This window comes from Aquarana catesbeiana, linkage group LG01 (genome assembly GCF_042186555.1).
Source record: "Aquarana catesbeiana isolate 2022-GZ linkage group LG01, ASM4218655v1, whole genome shotgun sequence".
Lineage (NCBI taxonomy): Eukaryota > Metazoa > Chordata > Amphibia > Anura > Ranidae > Aquarana > Aquarana catesbeiana.
The window spans coordinates 57,951,661-57,971,632 of record NC_133324.1 but is presented as its reverse complement, the minus strand read 5'-3'; the positions used below and the strand labels follow the sequence as shown (position 1 = coordinate 57,971,632).

Here is a 19,972-nt window from a genome sequence, read left to right as displayed (position 1 = left end):
GGCCGCTGCTGCCCCCTCCACAGCCAAGCGCTCCAGTGAGTGAGCAGGGGGCAGAGCACACATCGGTGACTGACAGTCACCAGCTCTCTGCTCAGGGAGAAAACGAGCAATCGGCGGTGTTTGATCGCTCGGTTCTCATTGTTAGAGCCGTCGGGGGACAGATGCAGCATTGGACCGATGCTACATCCACCTAGGTAAGTATGATTCTAAAAAGAAAAAGTCCATACTTCGCTTAACTTTTGTCTACAGTTGTTGTACTTTGCCGGTTAATTGTATTCCCACTATATTTTATTATGTGTTGGTCTTGTTTGCATTCTCATTTCATGCCTTTTATCTGGAATTGAAGATCTTTAATCCTCTTATTGTTGTAGTTTGATCTGAACCATTGGCTGAACTCTGCAAAACCTTCCATGTCTGAACGCAGCAAGCTGCTGGAGTCTGTGCACCTGGCCCTGACGCTGTGCGGCTTGGAACCCGAGGAAGAGCTGCTGATGCCCTTTAATATTTTCTGCAAACACTGGAGTTCCATCCTCCGCTATCAGTTCCCGGACCACTACAGCGATTGCCTGCGGCTCCTCATGCAGAGTAAGTGTCCTGCCTGGATGGGGGGTCCCCCCTGCTTGACGGAAAGTCGCACGGTCTTTATATTGGGAATGAGCCATGCATCATTGTTATGTTTACTGCCTCTCTGGGGCTCATACTGTGCTTGGAAGAAAAGCAAAAGACAGGAACAGGAACCATTGAACATTGAGAGGTTTGGTTTTGTTTCCTTACCTGCAATAGGACCACTGTACCTGAAATCTGATTGTAGCTGATGCTCATAGCAGCTATTATTCTAAGGACCACGTGTCTGATCTGGACATCGAATTACACAGATACCCTTCTGATATTCATATACATGTATCCATAATGTGCAATCATTCCCCTTTGTCTTGGTCCTTCCCTGTCTTTGCTTCTATTTCTTCCTTAATGCCGCGTACACACGATCGGAATTTCAGCCCACAAAAGACCGATGAGCGTTTTTCGTCGGAAAATGCGACCGTGTGTATGCTCAATCGCTCTTTTGCTGGAGCAAAAGTTTGAGAGCATGCTCTCAATTTTTTCGGTCGGGAAAATTTCCTATCTGAAAATGCGATCGTCTGTAGCAATTCCGACGTGCAAAATCCCTACGCATGCTCGGAAACAATCCGACGCATGCTCGGAAGCACTGAACTTCATTTTTTCGGCTCGTCGTAGTGTTGTACGCCACCGCGTTCTTGACGGTCGTAATTTCAGCGAACTTTTGTGTGACCGTGTGTATGCAAGGCGAACTTGAGCGGAATCCCGACGGAAAAGCCGTCATATCTTTTTGCGACGAGAAAACCGATCGTGCGTACGCGACATTACTCTTTTCCGTCCGTTCTCTTCTTTTGTTCTTCCCTTCTCTACTTTTCCCTTTTTATATTCTCCTCTCTTTCCTGCCCTTCACACTGCTATCACTCCCTTTCCTCCTCCTCTCCAGTCCTATCACAACCCTCCATTTGTCTTTCCTTTTGTCTTCTTTAACCACTTCAGCCCGAGCCTCTTTTTCTCTTTTTGACACTTGTTGTGTACAAGTTAAAATCTATTCTTTTTTTTTTTTGGTAGAAAATTACTTAGAACCCCCAAACACACACACACACACACACACGCATATATACTTTTTTTTTTTCTCAGACACCCTAGAGCAGGAGGTCTCAAACGGTTGGCCCTCCAGCTGTTGCAGAATTACAATTCCCATCATGCCTCTGCCTGTGGGAGTCATGCTTGTAACTGTCAGCCTTGCAATGCCTGATGGAACTTGTAGTTTCGCAACAGCTGGAGGACCGCCCGTTTGAGACCCCTGACCTGGAGAATAAAATGGCGGTCATTGCAATACTTTATGTCACACCGTATTTGCACAGTGGTCTTACAAGCGCAATTTTTTTTTTTTTTGTCTTCCACTGCAATTTTTTTTGGAAAATATACACTTTTTTTTGTTAAATAAGACAACAGTAAAGTTAGCCCAATTTTTTTCTATATTGTGAAAGATAATGTTACGCTTCAAAATTGCTCCCGCTTCTGAAATGGCGAAAAACTATAGCACTTTAAAATCTCCATTGGCGACATTTAAAAATTTCTACAGGTTACCAGTTGTGAGTAAGACAAGACCCCTTTCCCACTGGAGGCATTTTTTCAGGCACTTTAGCGCTAAAAATATTGCCTGTAAAGCGCCTGAAAAAAGCCTCAGCTGCAATCCCAGTGCTTTCACACTGGGGCGCTGCACTGGCAGGGCGTTACACAAAAAGTCCTGCCAGCAGGTTCTTTGCAGTGCTGTAGGCGCGGTGAAAATCAATGGGCAGCGCCGCTGGAGCGCCGTTTTGTGGGTGATTGTAACCCTTTTTCAGCTGCCCTGCTAGCCGCAGAACAGCGCCGCTAAAACAGCGGTAAAGTGCCGATAAAAATATTGGCGCTTTGCTGCCGCCAACATCCAGGCGCTTTCAGTGTGAAAGGGCTCTTATAGAGGAGGTATAGATATAAAATTATTGCTCTCGCTCTAACGATCGTGGTTATACCTCGCATGTGTGGTTTGAACACTGTTTTCTTATGTGGGGTGACTTACGTATGCGTTCGCTTCTGCACACGGGCTCGGCAGGTCAGGGCATTTTCTTATTTATTTTACCTGTTGTTATTTTTTATTTTTACACTGTTCTTTTTTTTTTAAAAAATTTGGGTGACTTTTATTCCTATTACAAGGAATGTATTACAGGACCTCTTAAATATGAGATCTGGGGTCAAAAAGACCTCAGATCTCAAATTTACACTAAAATGCAATAAAAAAATAAAATAAAATGAAATGTAATGTTATTTTAAAAAAAAAAAAAAATTCCCCTTTAAGAGCATTGGGCAGAAGTGACGTTTTGACGTCGCTTCTGCCCTCCAATGCTATGGAGCTGAGCGGGGGCCATCTTTCCCTCACTCTGCATCCAGGCAGTGAGGGGAGCGGACGCGATCGTCTACGCCGCTACCGACGGCTCCGGTAAGCAGCGGATAGGACCGCAGAGCGGCGGGAGGGGGGTGGGCACCTCTCCCGCCACCGATAAAAGTAATCTCACGGCGAATCAGCTGCAGAGACCACTTTTATCATAAAGAGAAACGCACGCCGTTTCTGAAAATACCAGGGTTATGGCAGCTAGCTGCTGCCATAACAACGGTATTTAGGGTCAGAATACCGACGTACGGGTACAGTGATTTGCGTGAAGTGGTTAACCCCCACTTTTATATTGCTTTCCTTTCTTTTCCACTTGCCTTATCCTTCCTCTTTCTATTTTCTTCTCCCCTCATCCCTTACCTTCTGTCCTTTTTTCCGTAGTACCCCTTCCTGCTCTGCTCTCCTTTCTTTACCTTTCCCCTATAAATTGCAAGCAGCATGAGACAATGCTACAATAGCACTAATGAGAATTTACTAGGGTGTCTAACACTCAGTATTGATTTAGATTGAAGTTAAAGCTAAACTCTGGTTACAAAAACTTTAAAGGGTAAGTTCACCTTTTACAGAAATCCCTCTTGGATTTCAAAACCCCAGGCAGGCTGTCATGCGCCTTTTACTGAGGAGTGGCTTCCTTCTGGCCACTTCACCATAGAGGCCTGATTGGTGGAGTGCTGCAGAGATGGTTGTTCTTCTGGAAGGTTCTCCTCTCTCCACAGAAAAATGCTGGAGCTCTGTCAGAGTGACCATCAGGTTCTTGGTCACCTCCCTGACTAAGACCCTTCTCCCCTGATAGCTCAGTTTGGCCGGGCGGGAGAGTCATAGGAAGAGTCCTGGTGCTTCCAAACTTCTTCTTTTTACGGATGATAGAGGTCAGTGTGCTCATTGGGACCTTCAATGCTGCAGAAATGTTTCTGTACTCTTCCCCAGATCTGTGCCTCCATACAATCCTGTCTCGGAGGTCTACAGACAATTCTTTGGACTTCATGGCTTGGTTTGTGCTCTGACATGCACTGTTAACTGTTGGACCTTATATAGACAGGTGTGTGCCTTTCCAAATCATGTCCAATCAACTGAAATTACCACAGGTGGACTCTAAATGAGTTGTAGAAACATCTCAAGGATGATCAGTGGAAACAGGATGGACCTGAGCTCAATTTTGAGTGTCATGGCAAAGGCCATTTTTAATAAATTTGCAAAGATTTCAACCAAACTTCTTTCATGTTGTCATTATAAAGTATTGTTTGTAGAATGTTGAGGAAAATAATGAATTTAGTCCATTTTGGAATAAGGCTGTGACGTAACAAAAATGTGAAGCGCTGTGAATACTTTCCGGGTGCACTGTATATATCCCAGGATCCGGAACAAGCAAAGTGCATTTCTTTCGCCTAGGCGAATGACACGTGGGGTGGGGAGGGGGCGAGGGGCGGATGGGTGGGCCAGTGCTTTGTTTAACGCTTGCCGCCCGCCAGCTGTCATTTGACAGCCAGGCGGCGCAGCTCTCGTTCTTGGAGGACGTCATATAACGCCCTCGCCTTCCCAGCCCACCAGGGGGCGCGCGCGCCCGCCGTGTCACTGGGCACCCAATGCGCGTGCCCAGCGGCCGCGATGTCCGCCGGGCACCCGCAATTGCCCGGTAAAACGGCAGGACCGTGGATCTGTGTGTGTAAACACACAGATCCATGTCCTGTCAGAGGAGAGGAGACCGATCTGTGTTCCCAGTATAGAGCAACACCGATCGGTCGTCCTCCCCTTGTGAGTCCCCTCCCCCTTCAGTTAAAAACACTCCCTAGCAACATGATTACCCCTCGTTCACCCCCTAGTGTTAACCCCTTCCCTGCCAGTCACATTTATACAGTAATCAGTGCATTTTTTTAGCACGGATCGCTGTATAAATCTGAATGGTCCCAAAATAGTGTCAGAAGTGTCTGACGTGTCCGCCGCAATATCGCAGTCACAATAAAAATCGCAGATCGCCGCCATTACTAGTAAAAAAAAAAAAAAAAAATAATTAATATGCTATAAATCTATCCCCTATTTTGTAGGCGCTATAACTTTTGTGCAAACCAATCAATATACGCTGCTTGTGATTTTTTTTTTTTTTAATCAGAAATATGTAGACGAATACGTATCGGCCTAAACTGAGGAAAAAATGTGTTTAAAAAAAAAATATATATTTATAGAAAAAAGTAAAAAATATTGCGTTTTTTTCAAACTTGTCACTCTTCTTTTGTTTATAGCGCAAAAAATAAAAACCGCAGAGGTGATCAAATACCACCAAAAGAAAGCTCTATTTGTGGGGAAAAAATAAGAAAAATTTCATTTGGGTACAGTGTTGCATGACCGCGCAATTGTCATTCAAAGTGCGACAGCGCTGAAAGCTGAAAAATGGCCTGGGCAGGAAGGGGGTGAAAGTGCACTGTATTGAGATGGTTAAAAAAAAAAAAAAAACGAAATAAAGGACAAGTGCCTGATTTCTGCAGCGGAGGGGTGGATGGGAGGCAACATACCCTGGGAGGGCGAAGAGCCACTTTTAAATAGATGTGTCGTGTGCGCCAAACCCAGATACTATTGCCATATAAATTTGACAGTGACCTCATCAATGGACGGCACATAACGTGAGCAGAGAAGCAGGCTCCACCCACTACATGCTGCCTGCAGAAAACTACAGGAGGGGGGCGGAGACCAGACCAGTCGCCCAGCACAAAGAGAGCGAGAAGTAGTGACCGGTCTTTATTACAGGAAGCTCTGCCGCCATGATCCATTAGCTTTCAGAATACTGGTAGTTTTCGGTACACAGAGGGATGCCGTACCCCAGAGCTTACCCTACACTAACCATACCTAATACTAACCCACCCCACGGAGAATGGGTCTTGGCACCCATCTGAATAAACCGCTTATGCTGAAGACCAGCTCCCCTACACCAAAAGATACCAGCACAGAATTTTTGATGCCAAAATCTTCTTCTTGTCCCCCCCCCTTTCTGAGTGTTGATGGGACTGATTATTATAAGTTGTAAAATTACACCTTTGAACGGGGTTGTGGGGTTGTGGGGGGGGGGGGGGGGGGTTGGTTTAGTAGGAATCTTACAGTGGATTTTAAATTAAATCGATTGTCTTGCAAATCATTTTTGTGAAGTGTGTTTTGCTGTGTGGCACACAGGTTCCTCTGAACAGCTTCTGAGCCCGGAGTGTTGGAGAACATCATTGAAAGCTATTGGATGCTACAGCCCCAGAGTCCCCCCGAACAACGTGAAATCGGATAACAAAGACCCTCTCATGTTTCCAAACTGCAGCAATAAAACAATGTTATCGGCTGAGCAGGTAATGATATTCCTTGGAGCTGCAAGTCTATAATCCCTTTTTTGCAAGATATAGTCATATGGTACTTAAAGAGGAGGTCCAGCCTGGGTGAAAAAAATTAAAAGTCAGCAGCTACAAATACTGTAGCTGCTGACTTTTAATATTAGGGCACTTACCTGTCCAGGGTTCCCAGAATGTCGGCACCCCGGCTGATCTTTGGTTCGGCTGTCGGTGCAGCCGCAACCATTCCTGGTAAGGGCACCCGGCCTTTCGGCTTCACAGCCGGTTCCCTACAGCGCATGCTAATTGGTCCGGCGGCCGAGGAAGAAGGATGGGGCCGAATTTCCTGCGAGATCGGCCCGGGGACCAGAGTTCTGTCAGAATTGACGACCCATCAAATCTGGTAACGGAAGTTACGTTCTGTCACCGCCATCTTGGTACACTCCGCACTCAGCCACACTAAGCCTACAGTCTGAAGTCGCCAAGCGGACATCTTGTTACACCCACCGCAGTCTTGCATTTCACACTTATTTTTACCAGTAAACTGAGCTTATATCGTAACATACAGGATTTTCAGTGACACTGTTTTGATGTTGAATCTTATAAGCAGCGGAAAGCCTGCTGATCTCACAGGATTGCTAATCTGACAGAACACCGCTCCTTTTATAATTCAACATCAAAACAGCGAGACGGATTTCAAAATCCTGTATTTCAATATATGGTATATGCTCAGTTTACTGTTAAAAATAAATGTGCAATGCAAATCTCTGGTGGGTGTAACAAGATGTCCGCTTGCCGCCTTCTCACTGTATCGTTACTGCGGCCGAGTGCGGGGTGTACCAAGATGGCCGTGACGGAACATCACTTCCGTTACAAAATCTGACAGGTCGCCTAATCTGACGAAACGTGAGTCTCCCCAAAATGGGGAACGGTACCTGTCAAAAACAGGTATCCGTTCCCCCCTCCCCCTGAAAGGTGCCAAATGTGGCACCAGAGGGGATGAGGAGATGGATAAGCGGAAGTTTCACTTTTGAGTGGAACTCCACTTTAAGTACAATAAATCATCAACTGCAAAGAGCCAACTTGCTTCATTGCTGCTATCCCCCTTTATAGTTGCACATGCTCTCTCTAGGGGTATACTCATGTCATCTAGTGGCTGTTATGGGGTACTGCAACATGGCACAAAGCACACATGCCTGTGATCTACTTGCAGATTCCTGTCTTCTGCAGTCGTGGAAACCTCCATTTATCCTAAAAACATGGAAAGGTTCTCCACTGGGTTTTTTAGCAGCAAAGTAAACGAAATGTATATTTGTCAAAAACTGATTATTTTATTCAATGAAAAATTTCAAATATACAGAGTTTAAAATATGAGCTGTGGTTGATGACATAAAAAACAGGGTAACCAAAATTGATGGTGACTTTATACATCATAGTAACAATGTGTTACAAATTACGTTACACCATAGGATGCATAAGAATACCCCAGTGCATTTCGACCCCTACATCGGTCTTCTTCGGGGGGGTTTAGTATTCTAGAAAATGCATCAAAAAAGTTTTTACCGTTTATACTTTACATTTTGGCAACATTACAGTAAGAGTAGAAAATGACTTCATGCATACTATCATATATAAACCATACATTGCTTCTTATCTGCGATGATATATTTACCCTTCAAATAATGGACCTTGCGTAACCAGAGATTTGAAAACTGCTGCAGTCAAGTGATCCTGGACCTCCGCGTGCCTCCTCAGTGTCCCCCCCAGGTGAGCCCCCAATCCACAGGGCTTGCAAGGAGCCACGTACTTTGACCCCAAGAAGGGGGGGGGGGGGGCACCTGCAATTTGTAATTTAGGCAATGCATAGTAGCCCATTATGCTTTACCTTTACAGGGAAATAAAAGAGGAAGTAAAACCCATGTTTTTTATGTTTTACCTTTCAGTGTTAGGGACGTAGTGAAAGATGCCAAACTTGGCAAGGATATATGCGCTCGTATGCAAAATTCAAGATTGGGTGTTGGAAAGCCAATCTTTATGAAAAAATTAGTGCAAGAATGTAAATGATAATTAATGGGGTATCCATCCAGCCAGTGTGTCCCAAAAGAGACGCTTACTGTTCTGCCTTCGTCTCATGATATGAGCATTATTGGTCCTCCAGGGATCACCCCAAGATCCACTGGAGGGGAGTGGCTCTTAAATACAATCAAATTCATACTGATTGGAGCGTCGCAGGTGTGGTCCCCCCCCCCCTTTTCCTCCCATCCCCACCATGATGGTCCCCGCCGCCACTGGCGGCATCGACGTGGCCCCCTAGGCATTCCGGGAGGCCAAAGGCTCCGGCATCCGCCGGCGTCTTCGCCACAAATGCATGACCCCTTGCCGCGCATGACGTCACAAACACATCTAACTGCAATCAAGGGACACCGCCACCCCAGTGGCCAAAAGCACAACTGCGGGGATGCTATGGGGAGAATCGTGAAGAGTCACGTACCCCCCACCGTGCCAGGAAGCCGAGCGGAGAAGGAGGCACATCCCCCAAAAGAGAGACCCAAAGGAGGAGCAGCACGGCCTGTCACAGGAATCTGTTGAAAAACAAACAAAATGTATGGCAGTTATACAAAAGCATTTTAATTGGTATTTCAATCTTATATTGTTAGTTTATTCATATTCCTTTTTCTTCATATTAAATATTTATATAGACGTTCTAATGAGCAATACATGAGGTGTATCTTCCCAAGATAGTGAGAAAAGGGGGTTCTAGGGGGGAAAACTGTTTATATACATATCTATACAGTCCAAGAACAATTTTTCTGGACTGGACATTGATAGTTTATTTTAATTCAACATTGATCCTCCCTAAGGACCTAGCTAGTTTTCCTGATGCAAAACCTTTAACCACTTAAGGACCGAGCCTCTTTCTGAGATTTGTTGTTTACAAGTTCAAAACTGTTTTTTTTGCTAGAAAATTACTTAGAACCCCCAAACATTATACTTTTTTTTTTCTAACACCCTAGAGAATAAAATGGCAGCCGTTGCAATACTTTCTGTCACACCGTATTTGTGCATCGGTCTTACAAGCGCACTTTTTGGGGAAAAAATACACTTTTTTGAATTAAAAAATAAGACAAAAGTAACGTTAGCCCAATTTTTTTACATTGTGAAAGATAATGTTACACCGAGTAAATTGATACCCAACATGTCACGCTTCATAATTGCGCCCGCTCGTGGAATGGCGGCAAACTTTTACCTTTAAAAATCTCTATAGGCGATGTTTAAAAAATTCTACAGTTTGCATGTTTTGAGTTACAGAGAAGGTCCAGGGCTAGAATTATTGCTCTCGCTCTACAGATCGCGGCGATACCTCACATGTGTCGTTTTCATATGCGGGTGCTACTCATGTATGCATTCGCTTCTGCACGCGAGCTTGTTGGGATGGGGTGCATTTTTTTTTTCTTATTTAATTTACCTTTTATTTTTTATTTTTACACTCTTTTTTTCTATGGGCTTCGCTTCCGCCCTGCAATGATATGGAGATGGGTGGGGGCCATCTTCCCCTCACTCATCTCCATGTCAGGCTAGGGAATGGATCTGGACGGCTCTGGTAAGCGGCAGGGGGCACCGCAGCGTGGCGCGCGGGGGGGGGACCTCTCCCACCACCAATAAAAGTGATCTTGCGGCGAATAGCTGCTGCCATAACAACGATATTCCTCTTCAAAGTACCGACGTATAAAGACAGTGGTCTGTCCGGAAGTAGTTAAGAAAGGGTGCATGAGAAATGGACTCGTTTAGGCCTGGAAAAACGGTAGCCTGGAGTCCAAATATCCATCTTTGTTTGTGTTGGAGTAGTGTTTTGTTACAATCACCGCCTCGATCTGGTATATGAATTTGATCGGGGACGGTGAAAAAAACTTTGGGCATCCTATAGTTGTACTGTAGGACTACATGTCTGCCTAGGGGAAGGTATCTTTTCCCAATTTCCATACTATAGACATGTTTCGAAAATTCTACACCAGAATTTCTGCTTGGTTTTGCCTATATAGAAGGCCCCACAATCACATACCATCATATGAACAACTCCATTTGTTTGACAGTTGGCAAAATGTTTGGGATTAAAGATTTGGCCATTTGGGAGAGGAAAGGTTTTTTTCTTTTCTGATTAGAGGGCAATAGGCACAATGCCCACATGGGTAGGAGCCATAAAGGGAGCAGTGTTTTATGTTGGGCTTTTTTTTCTGATACTTGCTTTTGATTTGCTTTATCTTTTCGAGAAGAAACTTGTCTAAAGGTAATTGAGGGAGTCTCAGGTAGAAATTGTTGAACTTTATAATCATCTGTAAGTATGAACCAGTGTTTCTGAATGATTTCTCTGATTTGTTGAGTAAAACGCATAACTATGTGCATAGAATCAATATCCTTGTCGCCCTCTGATTTGTGTTTAAATAAGAGATCTTCCCGTGGTTGTTGGACCTTTCTATTATAGGCTTTGCGCAAGCAGCAACGGCTGTAGCCTCGTTCAAGCAGCCTGTTTTGAAGTTTCAGGTACATTGATGTCGTCGATGTACCTGAGCCATGTGGAGACATAGCCCAGGTACTCGACAAGATCCTCACCATTGATTATTTTTTATGCACTGGTGTGAACAATGCCATTGGAAACCATATAACCTACTTTCCATGCTTTTTAGACGCAAAAAAAAAAAAATGCACTGGATTGCATATGGTGTGAACTGACTCTAAGGGAAGAACTCCCCAACGGAGTCACAGACCGCAGTGAAAACATGATTGCGGTTCTTTTCCTTCTCCAGTCAATCTAGAAATTTAAATAACATTTTTAAAAATGCCTGAAATTGGTCTTCAACATATTTCTGATTGCTGTATTTACTAATATAGCTTATGGATTGTTTATGGACATTCAATTCGCAGGTCCTGGAGACTATCAAATGGCTTTCAGACTTCTTCTACAAACTGCGTTTGTCCAAGTCGGACTTTCAGAGCTTCGGCTTACTGTCCAAGTGGAGTCTGTACATGTCAGAAGTGAAGATCTTCCTAGAATATCTGGTGAAAAGTCTAATTGACTACGAGGTCCTCAGCATCAAATTGGAGCCCATGGGAAGCCACACTGTGCAGACAGGTAATGACCCATTTCATTAGTATCGCAGATATTATTTGGCTTTATCCTACACTATGCTGTGATATACAGTGCCTTGCAGAAGTATTCACCCCCCCCCCCCCATGGCTTTTTACTTATTTTGTTACATTACAGCCTTTAGTTCAATTTTTTTATCTGACTTATATGTGATGGATCAGAGCACAATAGTCTAAGTTTGTGAAGTAAAATTAGAAAAATATATACATAAAACTATTTTTCAAAAAAAAAAAAAACTGATAATTGGCATGTGCATATGTATTCACCCCCTTTATTATGAAGCCCATAAAAAGCTCTGGTGCAACCAATTACCTTCAGAAGTCAAATTTTTCAGCGTAGGGGGTTCCCCTTAAAATCCATATCAGACCTAAGGGACATTGTCGCCTCCCTCTCGCTGCAATAGGAAAATGTGTTTTTCCTATTGCAGCGAGCGCAAGATGTATAGTACCCTGTCGACGAGAACCAACGCTGCTATAGGATTGCGCTGGAAACATTCTCGCAGGCAGGTGCTGTAGCTGTCCTTGTGTCATATTGGGTCCGGCGGAGTTCCGGCGGGAAGATTTGAAACAAGTCCATCGGATTTTCGACCGAAAGGGTCCATCGGAAGCCCACACACGGTCGGATTGTCCGCCGGATTCGGTCCATCAGACCAGTCTGGTCGAAAAGTCCGCTCATGTGTACGCGGCATAACCCAGACTTGTACTTCTCAACAACGTTGTCGCTTACTTGTTTGGAGAGTTCCTTGGTCTTCATGGCAGTGTTTGGTTAGTGGTGCCTCTTGCTTAGGTGTTGCAGCCTCTGGGGCCTTTCAGAAAGATGTGTATATGTAATGACAGATCATGTGACACTTAGATTGCACACAGGTGGACATCATTTCACTAATTATGTGACTTCTGAAGGTAATTGGTTGCACCAGAGCTTTTTATGGGCTTCATAACAAAGGGGGTGAATACATTCGCACATGGCAATTGTCATTATTTTATTTCTGAAAAATAGTTTTATGTATATATTTTCTAATTTTACTTCACCAGACTATTGTGTTCTGATCCATCACATATAATTCAGATTAAAAAAAATTGAACTAAAGTCTATAATGTAACAAAATAGGTAAAAAGCCAGGGGGGGGGGGTGAATACTTTTGCAAGGCACTGTAGCTCCCAACTGTCCCTGATTTGGAACAAAGTCCCTCTGTCCCTCTTTCCTCCTCATTGTCCCTCATTTTGGTCTGATCTATATAGTTGTATATAAAATGTACTATTTATCTATCAAAAAGTGTTTCCCAGTGCTAAACCTTTCATCCAATCTCTAAATCACTGCATTTGTAAATACTAAAAGCCAATATAAAGGAATAGTAGTGGTAAAAAGCACTTGTGGGTTTAACCAATCATTTTTTTTGTACAATTCTCCTTTAAGGGGGGGGGGCAGGGGGTGTGTCCTATGCCTACATACTTTTGCTAATAGGTGTTCCTCATTCTCATTTCAGATAGTTGGGAGGTATGCATTAATGGTTTTAACAAAATCTAAAAATCTGGTCTTAAACAGTTTTTGTATAGAAAAAAAAAAACAAACTATCATACCATGCGCTATATTCACAGTCTTATTGCTTCCAGGGCTGAAATCGCTGCATTCAGTGCTTACGGAGCTTTTCAAGCCCTGGCTGATGGTTTTGGATTCAATAGAGAACAGGTATGTCTCCTTTTGGCTGCTGTTGTTTTTTTTTTTTGTACATTATCTCTGTTTTTGTTCGTCCTTCACTGGTTGTTCTGGTCTCTTTCAACGATCCAAAAACACACTGGTTCCACATGAATAAACCTAAATATGTCTGTCTTTAGACATGAGGGACAGGCTTTAGACCAAAAAGTCTCGAAAGGACTTTGAATTGGTCTGTGCTGCGCAAATGAATTTACAGTGATATGTTTTGTTTTTTTTTAAACAACAAACATGTTATACTCACCTGCTCTGTGTAATGGTTTTGCACAGAGCATCCTGGATTCTTCTCTTCTGGGGCACCCCAGGCCCCTCCCTCCTGCCGAATGCACCCACACCAAGCAGCTTGGGGCATCAAAATGTTCCCACCAAGTTGGGAGCATGAAATTGTCCAAAATGTCTTGGTATGCTGATGCTTTAAGGGCCCTTTCACATTGAGGAATTTTGAAAGCACTTTTGCATTAAAAAAAAAGCTAAAAAAAATAAATTCAAAGAATGCTTTCACACTTGGGCGGAGGCGCTGGCAGTGCGGTGAGAAAAATCCTGCATGCAGCATCTTTGGGAAGCTAAAAATTGTGCCCCAAAAACACCCCTCTCCATTGAAGTGCCTGAAAAGTGCCTCAAAAATTGTTCAAAAGCGCCTCAAAAATGCCCCACAGCATTTTTGGTGCAGTTTGTGAGTCACGTGTCCTTTTAAAAACCACACCAAAAGCACTCAGCGTTTTTACTGGCAGTTTTAAAGCGAACCAGTGTGAAAGGGGCCTAAGAGTTCCCTTCACTGGAACTAAGGGGCCAAGCCCAACCCCTGGAAAACAACCCCAAACCATGATCCCCCCTACACCAAATGATTTGGACCAGTGTACAAAGCAAGGTCCATAAAGGCATGGATGAGCGAGTTTGGGGTGGAGGAACTTGACTGGCCTGCGCAGAGTCCTGACCTCAACCCGATAGAACACCTTTGGGATGAGTTAGAGCGGAGACTGCAAGCCAGTCCTTCTCGTCTGACATCAGTGCCTGATGTCACAAATGCAACTCTGGAAGACCTGGTCAAACATTCCCATAGACACATTCCTAAACCTTGTGGACAGCCTTCCCAGGAGAGTTGAAGCTGTTTTATAGCTGTAAAGGGTGTGGCCAACTCAATATTGAACCCTACGGACTAAGACTGGGATGCCATTAAAGTTCATGTGCGTGTAAAGGCAGGTGTCCCAATACTTTTGACAATATTGTGTATGTTTCTTTAAATCAGATGTTTGCAGTGAGGCAGAGGTTCTTACAAAAAAGCTGGCGGAGGCTCCTACAAAATACAGTAAACCCCTCATCATTTTAATTAAAGGAAATTGACAATCTACTCTTTGCTGTAATGTATTTATTTATTTTTTTTTACTGAAAAGCATCTGGTGCACTTGGGTGTCAAAACTTTGCATCTGCCTCCTGTCTTTACATCCACGATACTGGTAAATAAGGGGGAAGGTTGGGTCATTAAAAATGAAGCACCTCAAGAGAAGATCAACGGTACAGGAATTATGTTGCATAATATATATATATATATATATATATATATATATATTTGTATGCATTAGCTGTAAGCAATGTGTTCAGTTCATTGGACCTCACGTGGTTCTAAAACTGGGTGTCACTGAGCCATAGACTGGACCATTTCTGCATGGAAGAAATGCTGTTCATTGGCCAGATGCTTTTTCTAAAATATGTGGGAGACCGCTGAGTTTTAAGGCTAAGTCCACCTTTTAGAAAAAAATATTACATTTACTTAGATGCGCATTTTTTTTTTTTTTTTTTTCTGGCAAATACCGTATATTTTTTTTCCATAGGAGCCTACAAAGCATTACATCAGTGGATTGTTGGTGTTCTGCAAGGCTCCTGTTGTCTCTTTCCTTAGATCTCTGTCCGTACCCAGGTACGAGCTTTCAAATTGCTGGAGGAAGTGTCACTGGGCACTGCAGTCTTATGTTCCACTGAGAACGCCAGTGCACAGATGAACTTGTAGGACAGGACTTGTAGTTCATTCATTCACAGATCTCTGTGAATGAAGGATGCGGCTGGGCTGGCAGAAACCTCAAACATGACAGGCACTGCATGGAAGAAGAACCTGGGCACGCTGTCACCCTAAATACAGGTGTAGTATGGTGCAAAAGGTAGAGTTACCCTTTAACCCCTCCCAGCTGACTGCACACATGTGACATGGGAATTCATAGATCGGCAACTCCTATCCTCATATTGATTAGTGGTTCCAAATGAATAAGAACTACTGCAGTAGGGAACAGAAACCAAAGATACGCTTCTTTCCAAATAACTGTTCTGCTTTATTATGATGCAATTGAAGGTTTTTATACACATGATTACGTAGGTATCACATTAAAGAGGGAGTCCACCTAAAAAAAAAAAAAATATTAAAAGCCAGCAGCTACAAATATTGCAGCTGCTGACTTTTAATAAATGGCCACTTACCTGTCCCAGGGTCCAGCGATGTCGGCAGCCGACGCCGATCACTCGTTGCCGCCGCCATCCTAGCTGAGAGAATCAGGAAGTGAAGCGCTGCAGCTTCGCTTCACGGTTCCCTACTGCGCATGCGCGAGTCGCGCTGCGAGTCTTAACTGGTCCCCGCTCTCTCCTGGGAGCTGTGTGTTTTCCAGGAGACAGCGCGGAGGGACAGGAAGAGGCATAGACTCCCATGGGAGTCTATGCCGGAAGTGGGTGCAAATACCTGTCTTAGACAGGTATCTACACCCCCCTCCCCCTTGAAAGGTGCCAAATGTGACACCGGAGGGGGGGAGGGTTCCGAAAAAAGTGGAAGTTCCATTTTTGTGTGGAACTCCGCTTTAATATTACAATTGAATGTTTATGGTAACAAGGGGCGTAACATAGGCAGGCTAATTCTAATCAGGTCTCGAAAGAATGCAAACATTTACTGAAAACATTATTATTGCCGTGTGCACAGTGAGGACAGTGTACAATACATACAAAATAGAATACAAATATATACAGAACTTACAAATTTCCTTTACACATGTATGCGACCTCACAAAAGTGGGCATTTTTTCCCACGGGCCCGCATATTTGCACATCTCCCTTTGTGCTAGGAGAGCGACACACAGGATCTCAGCGGGAGCCCTGGGTCTCGTACTAACAATCAGAACCTGGGACCTGGGGCTGCGGGTCACCTGATCGCTGTAATCGCCTCTGATTGGCTATAACAGTGATCAGTCACTGTGAGCCTGCCCCTTTGTTTACTTCCTCTTCTGAATGAAGAGGACGTTGCATTGCATCTTTCTCTCCCTGCATGTGAGGAAAATGTAAACAAACCAAAGTGTGTTAAAAAAATATAAATATATATGTAAAAATGTAAAATTAGGCCCCTTTTACATTGGCGCCTATATACAGTGGATTCCGCTTGCTCATCGGGGGGGATCGCTCCGCTGAGCAGAGCGGACATGGGCACCGTCCCGCTCTCCTCTATAGGGAGATTGGATGGAAACAGACCGCCTGTCCTTTTACATCTGATCCGATCTGCTAAATGGGTGGAAAATAGGACCACCATCCGTCTGGTCTTTATGCGTAGGATTGAGTCAGATAGCGGCGGGTGTCGGCAGACGCCTGTCCGCTGACATCCGCCGATCCATAGAGGAGACTGCAAGGTCCGATTGGGTCCACCTGAAAAACTGACAGGCAGAGCTGATCGGAAAGCCCTTGTGAAAGGACCCTAAATAATAAAAATTGAATAAAGAGAGAAAAAAAAATCACAAGATCAAGGTCTTCCAGGATTAGTGTTAGGGTCAAGGTTGGGGGTCAAAAGTTATGGTAATCCTATTTTGGGTAGAATTAAAAAAAAAAAAAAAAAAAAAATGTTTTTAATTTAGTGTCATTGTTTTAGGTAGGAAAAAAAAAAAAAAAAAGCACACTATTGTTTCTGGGCTGTACTACGGGTACAAACAACCACTAACATAGACATACCGTATTTTTCGCTCAATAAGAGGCACCTGACCATAAGACGCTCCTAGGTTTTAGAGGAGGAAAACAAGAAAAAAAAATATTCTGAACCAAATGGTGTACTAAAATATTTACCAGTGCCCAAGAAATGCAGCCTGACCATTGCCATTAATGCAGCCTGACCATTGCCATTAATGCAGCCTGACCCTTGCCATACATGCGGCCTGACCCTTGCCATACATGCGGCCTGACCCTTGCCATACATGCGGCCTGACCCTTGCCATACATGCGGCCTGACCCTTGCCATACATGCGGCCTGACCCTTGCCATACATGCGGCCTGACCCTTGCCATACATGCGGCCTGACCCTTGCCATACATGCGGCCTGACCCTTGCCATACATGCGGCCTGACCCTTGCCATACATGCGGCCTGACCCTTGCCATACATGCGGCCTGACCCTTGCCATACATGCGGCCTGACCCTTGCCATACATGCGGCCTGACCTGTTCCATTGCTCGGGCTGCTCTGTCTTCTCAGCAGGTGTCAGGCCCAGCTGGGAGATCACCCGGCGCTCGCAGGGGGCCTGGGATGTCTGTCTTCTGGGACTAGCATGGGGGGGGGCAGTGCCTGTCGTATATTCGCACCTTAAGACGCAAAGACATTTTCCCCCATGTTTTTGGGGGGAACATAGTGCGTCTTATGGTCCGAAAAATACGGTATGTGGTATTGCTGCAATCAGGAGCTGGAGAATTTATTTTGGATTGTTCTTTTGATAATAGCAAATCATAATAGAAAGAAATATACAGCTAAATTACAAAAAAAATGATTTTTTATTTTATGATTTTGGGCCAGTTTCCTTTTGATGATAAAAAATCAGGAGTTATCCGTTACCATTTTCCACCAAAAGAAAGCCCAAAAGTAGCTGTGATGATATGTACAGGTTTATAAACACATGTCAAAGTTGCAAAACTGTGCTTGGGCATTAACATTTGTTTTACCCTTACGCGTGAAGGGGTTAAAGCGGGAGTAAACCCATCAATGTAACATTTTCAAAAAACAATTACATTCCCGGCATGCTGGGAATGCTAACTGCACATTGGTTGTGCTCTCAAGCAAAATGTCAAGCCATCCAATGGCTGGTGTCATAACTGATCACATGTGCAGCATCATGGCAGTTGAAGATTAAACAGAGGCCAAGATGGCAGCTTCCTTGGCTGAAAACGATAGGAGGGTTTACTTCCACTTTAAGCATTCTGATCTTGTTTCTTTCACACGTTTAATTGGTCGCTCAGCAGATTCTAAGTTGAATAGAAATGTTATCAAGATAAGTGAGCACCAAACACCTTGGGAAAAGCCAATCTATACTGTATCAATGCTATTTTATCTGTACTGACCTGTAAAGCGTTAAGGCACATATAGAGTAATACATCCCTTGACTTGTTTCAATCTGTCTTATTACCTTTTAGCACTCAGCGCTGTTACCCCTGGCTAGAGAATGACACCCCCACTGCAATGGGGATGGTCCAGCTGTTTTCTGATTGTATCCTCACCCTACACCAGAAATTCCAGGGTGAGTAAAGTACTAAAGTACTTGCATCGTCTCATCTCTTTTGTTACTGTGGTTCAGCTGCACTCCTTATTCACACAGATTTCAGTGTGTTTGATAACCATTTCTGTGACCTTCTTGCAGATCACCTGCTGCCCGGCCAGCGAGGGGCGCTGTGGCTGCACCTAATGCACTATTGTGAATCCTGTACCGCCCCCATGAGCCCAGAGTACATCCTATTTGCCTACCACACAGAATACATAAAGCTACCCTGGAAGGACATGTACCCCGACCAGATGCTAATGGAGGAATTCTTCAAAGTAAGTCAACAAGCGCGTTTTCATTTACAGCAGAACTCAAAGTGGTTGTAAAGCCTAAACATTTTTTTTTACCTTAACCACGTAAGCCCCTGAAGGTTTTACCCCCTTAATGACCAGGCCATTTTTTTGCGATACGGCATTGCGTCAATTTAACTGACAATTGCGCAGTCGTGCGACGTTGTACCCAAACAAACACCACTTTTGGTGGTATTTGATCACCTCTGCAGTTTTTATTTTTTGTGCTTTTGCGCTATAAACAAAAAAAGACTATATTTTTTACTTTCTGCTATAATACATATCCAAAAAAAAAATTTATTCAGCAGTTTTTTGATATGTATTCAGCTACATATTTTTGGTAAAAAAATTACAATAAGCGTATATTGATTGGTTTACACAAAAGTTATATCGTCTACAAAATAGGGGAAAGATTTATGGCATTTTTATTATTATTTTTTACTAGTAATGGCGACGATCAGAAATTTTTAGCGGGACTGCAACATTCCGATGGACATGGGACCAGTGACATTATTACAGTGATCAAAGCTAAACTGATCCACTGAATACTGTTTTAAATGTCACTGGCAAGCAAGGGGTAAACACTAGGGGTGAACAAGAGGTTAAGTGTGTCCTAGGGAGGTGTTTCTAACTGGGGGGGGGGTGGACTGACTGGGAGTACAGAGAGATCGCTGTTCCTAATCACTAGGAACAGACGATCTCACTGTACTTCCCTGACAGAACGGAGATCTGCTTTGTTTACATTGACAGGTCGCCGTTCTGTGGAGTGATCGCGGGTGGCCAGCCAACATGGCGGCCGCTGGACCTGCGCGTCGGCTCCCCCCCTGGGCAGCGGGCGTACGGCCACAGTGTCTCGAGCACGAAAGGACGTACATGTAGGACGTTTCGTACAATAGGGCCGCCCTGCCGCACTATATATGCGGTGGGCGGTCCTTAAGTGGTTAATGCATTCGTTGCATTAAGGTAAAAAAATGTTTAGGCATCGATTTTGGCCCCTAACCCC

The 19,972-nt window shown here is 44.0% G+C and overlaps 1 protein-coding gene across 1 annotated transcript in view; it reads left to right on the top strand.

Annotated features, from left to right (window-relative positions):
- Nucleotides 1–19,972, top strand: part of EPG5 (ectopic P-granules 5 autophagy tethering factor) — a 194,787-nt gene that overhangs the window by 143,097 nt on the left and 31,718 nt on the right. Inside the window, exons 31-36 of the mRNA XM_073629339.1 lie at nt 372–585; nt 6,149–6,309; nt 11,209–11,416; nt 13,042–13,117; nt 18,555–18,658; nt 18,779–18,954. Of these exons, the coding sequence (XP_073485440.1) occupies nt 372–585; nt 6,149–6,309; nt 11,209–11,416; nt 13,042–13,117; nt 18,555–18,658; nt 18,779–18,954 (939 nt within the window). The remainder of the gene's footprint in view (nt 1–371; nt 586–6,148; nt 6,310–11,208; nt 11,417–13,041; nt 13,118–18,554; nt 18,659–18,778; nt 18,955–19,972) is intronic.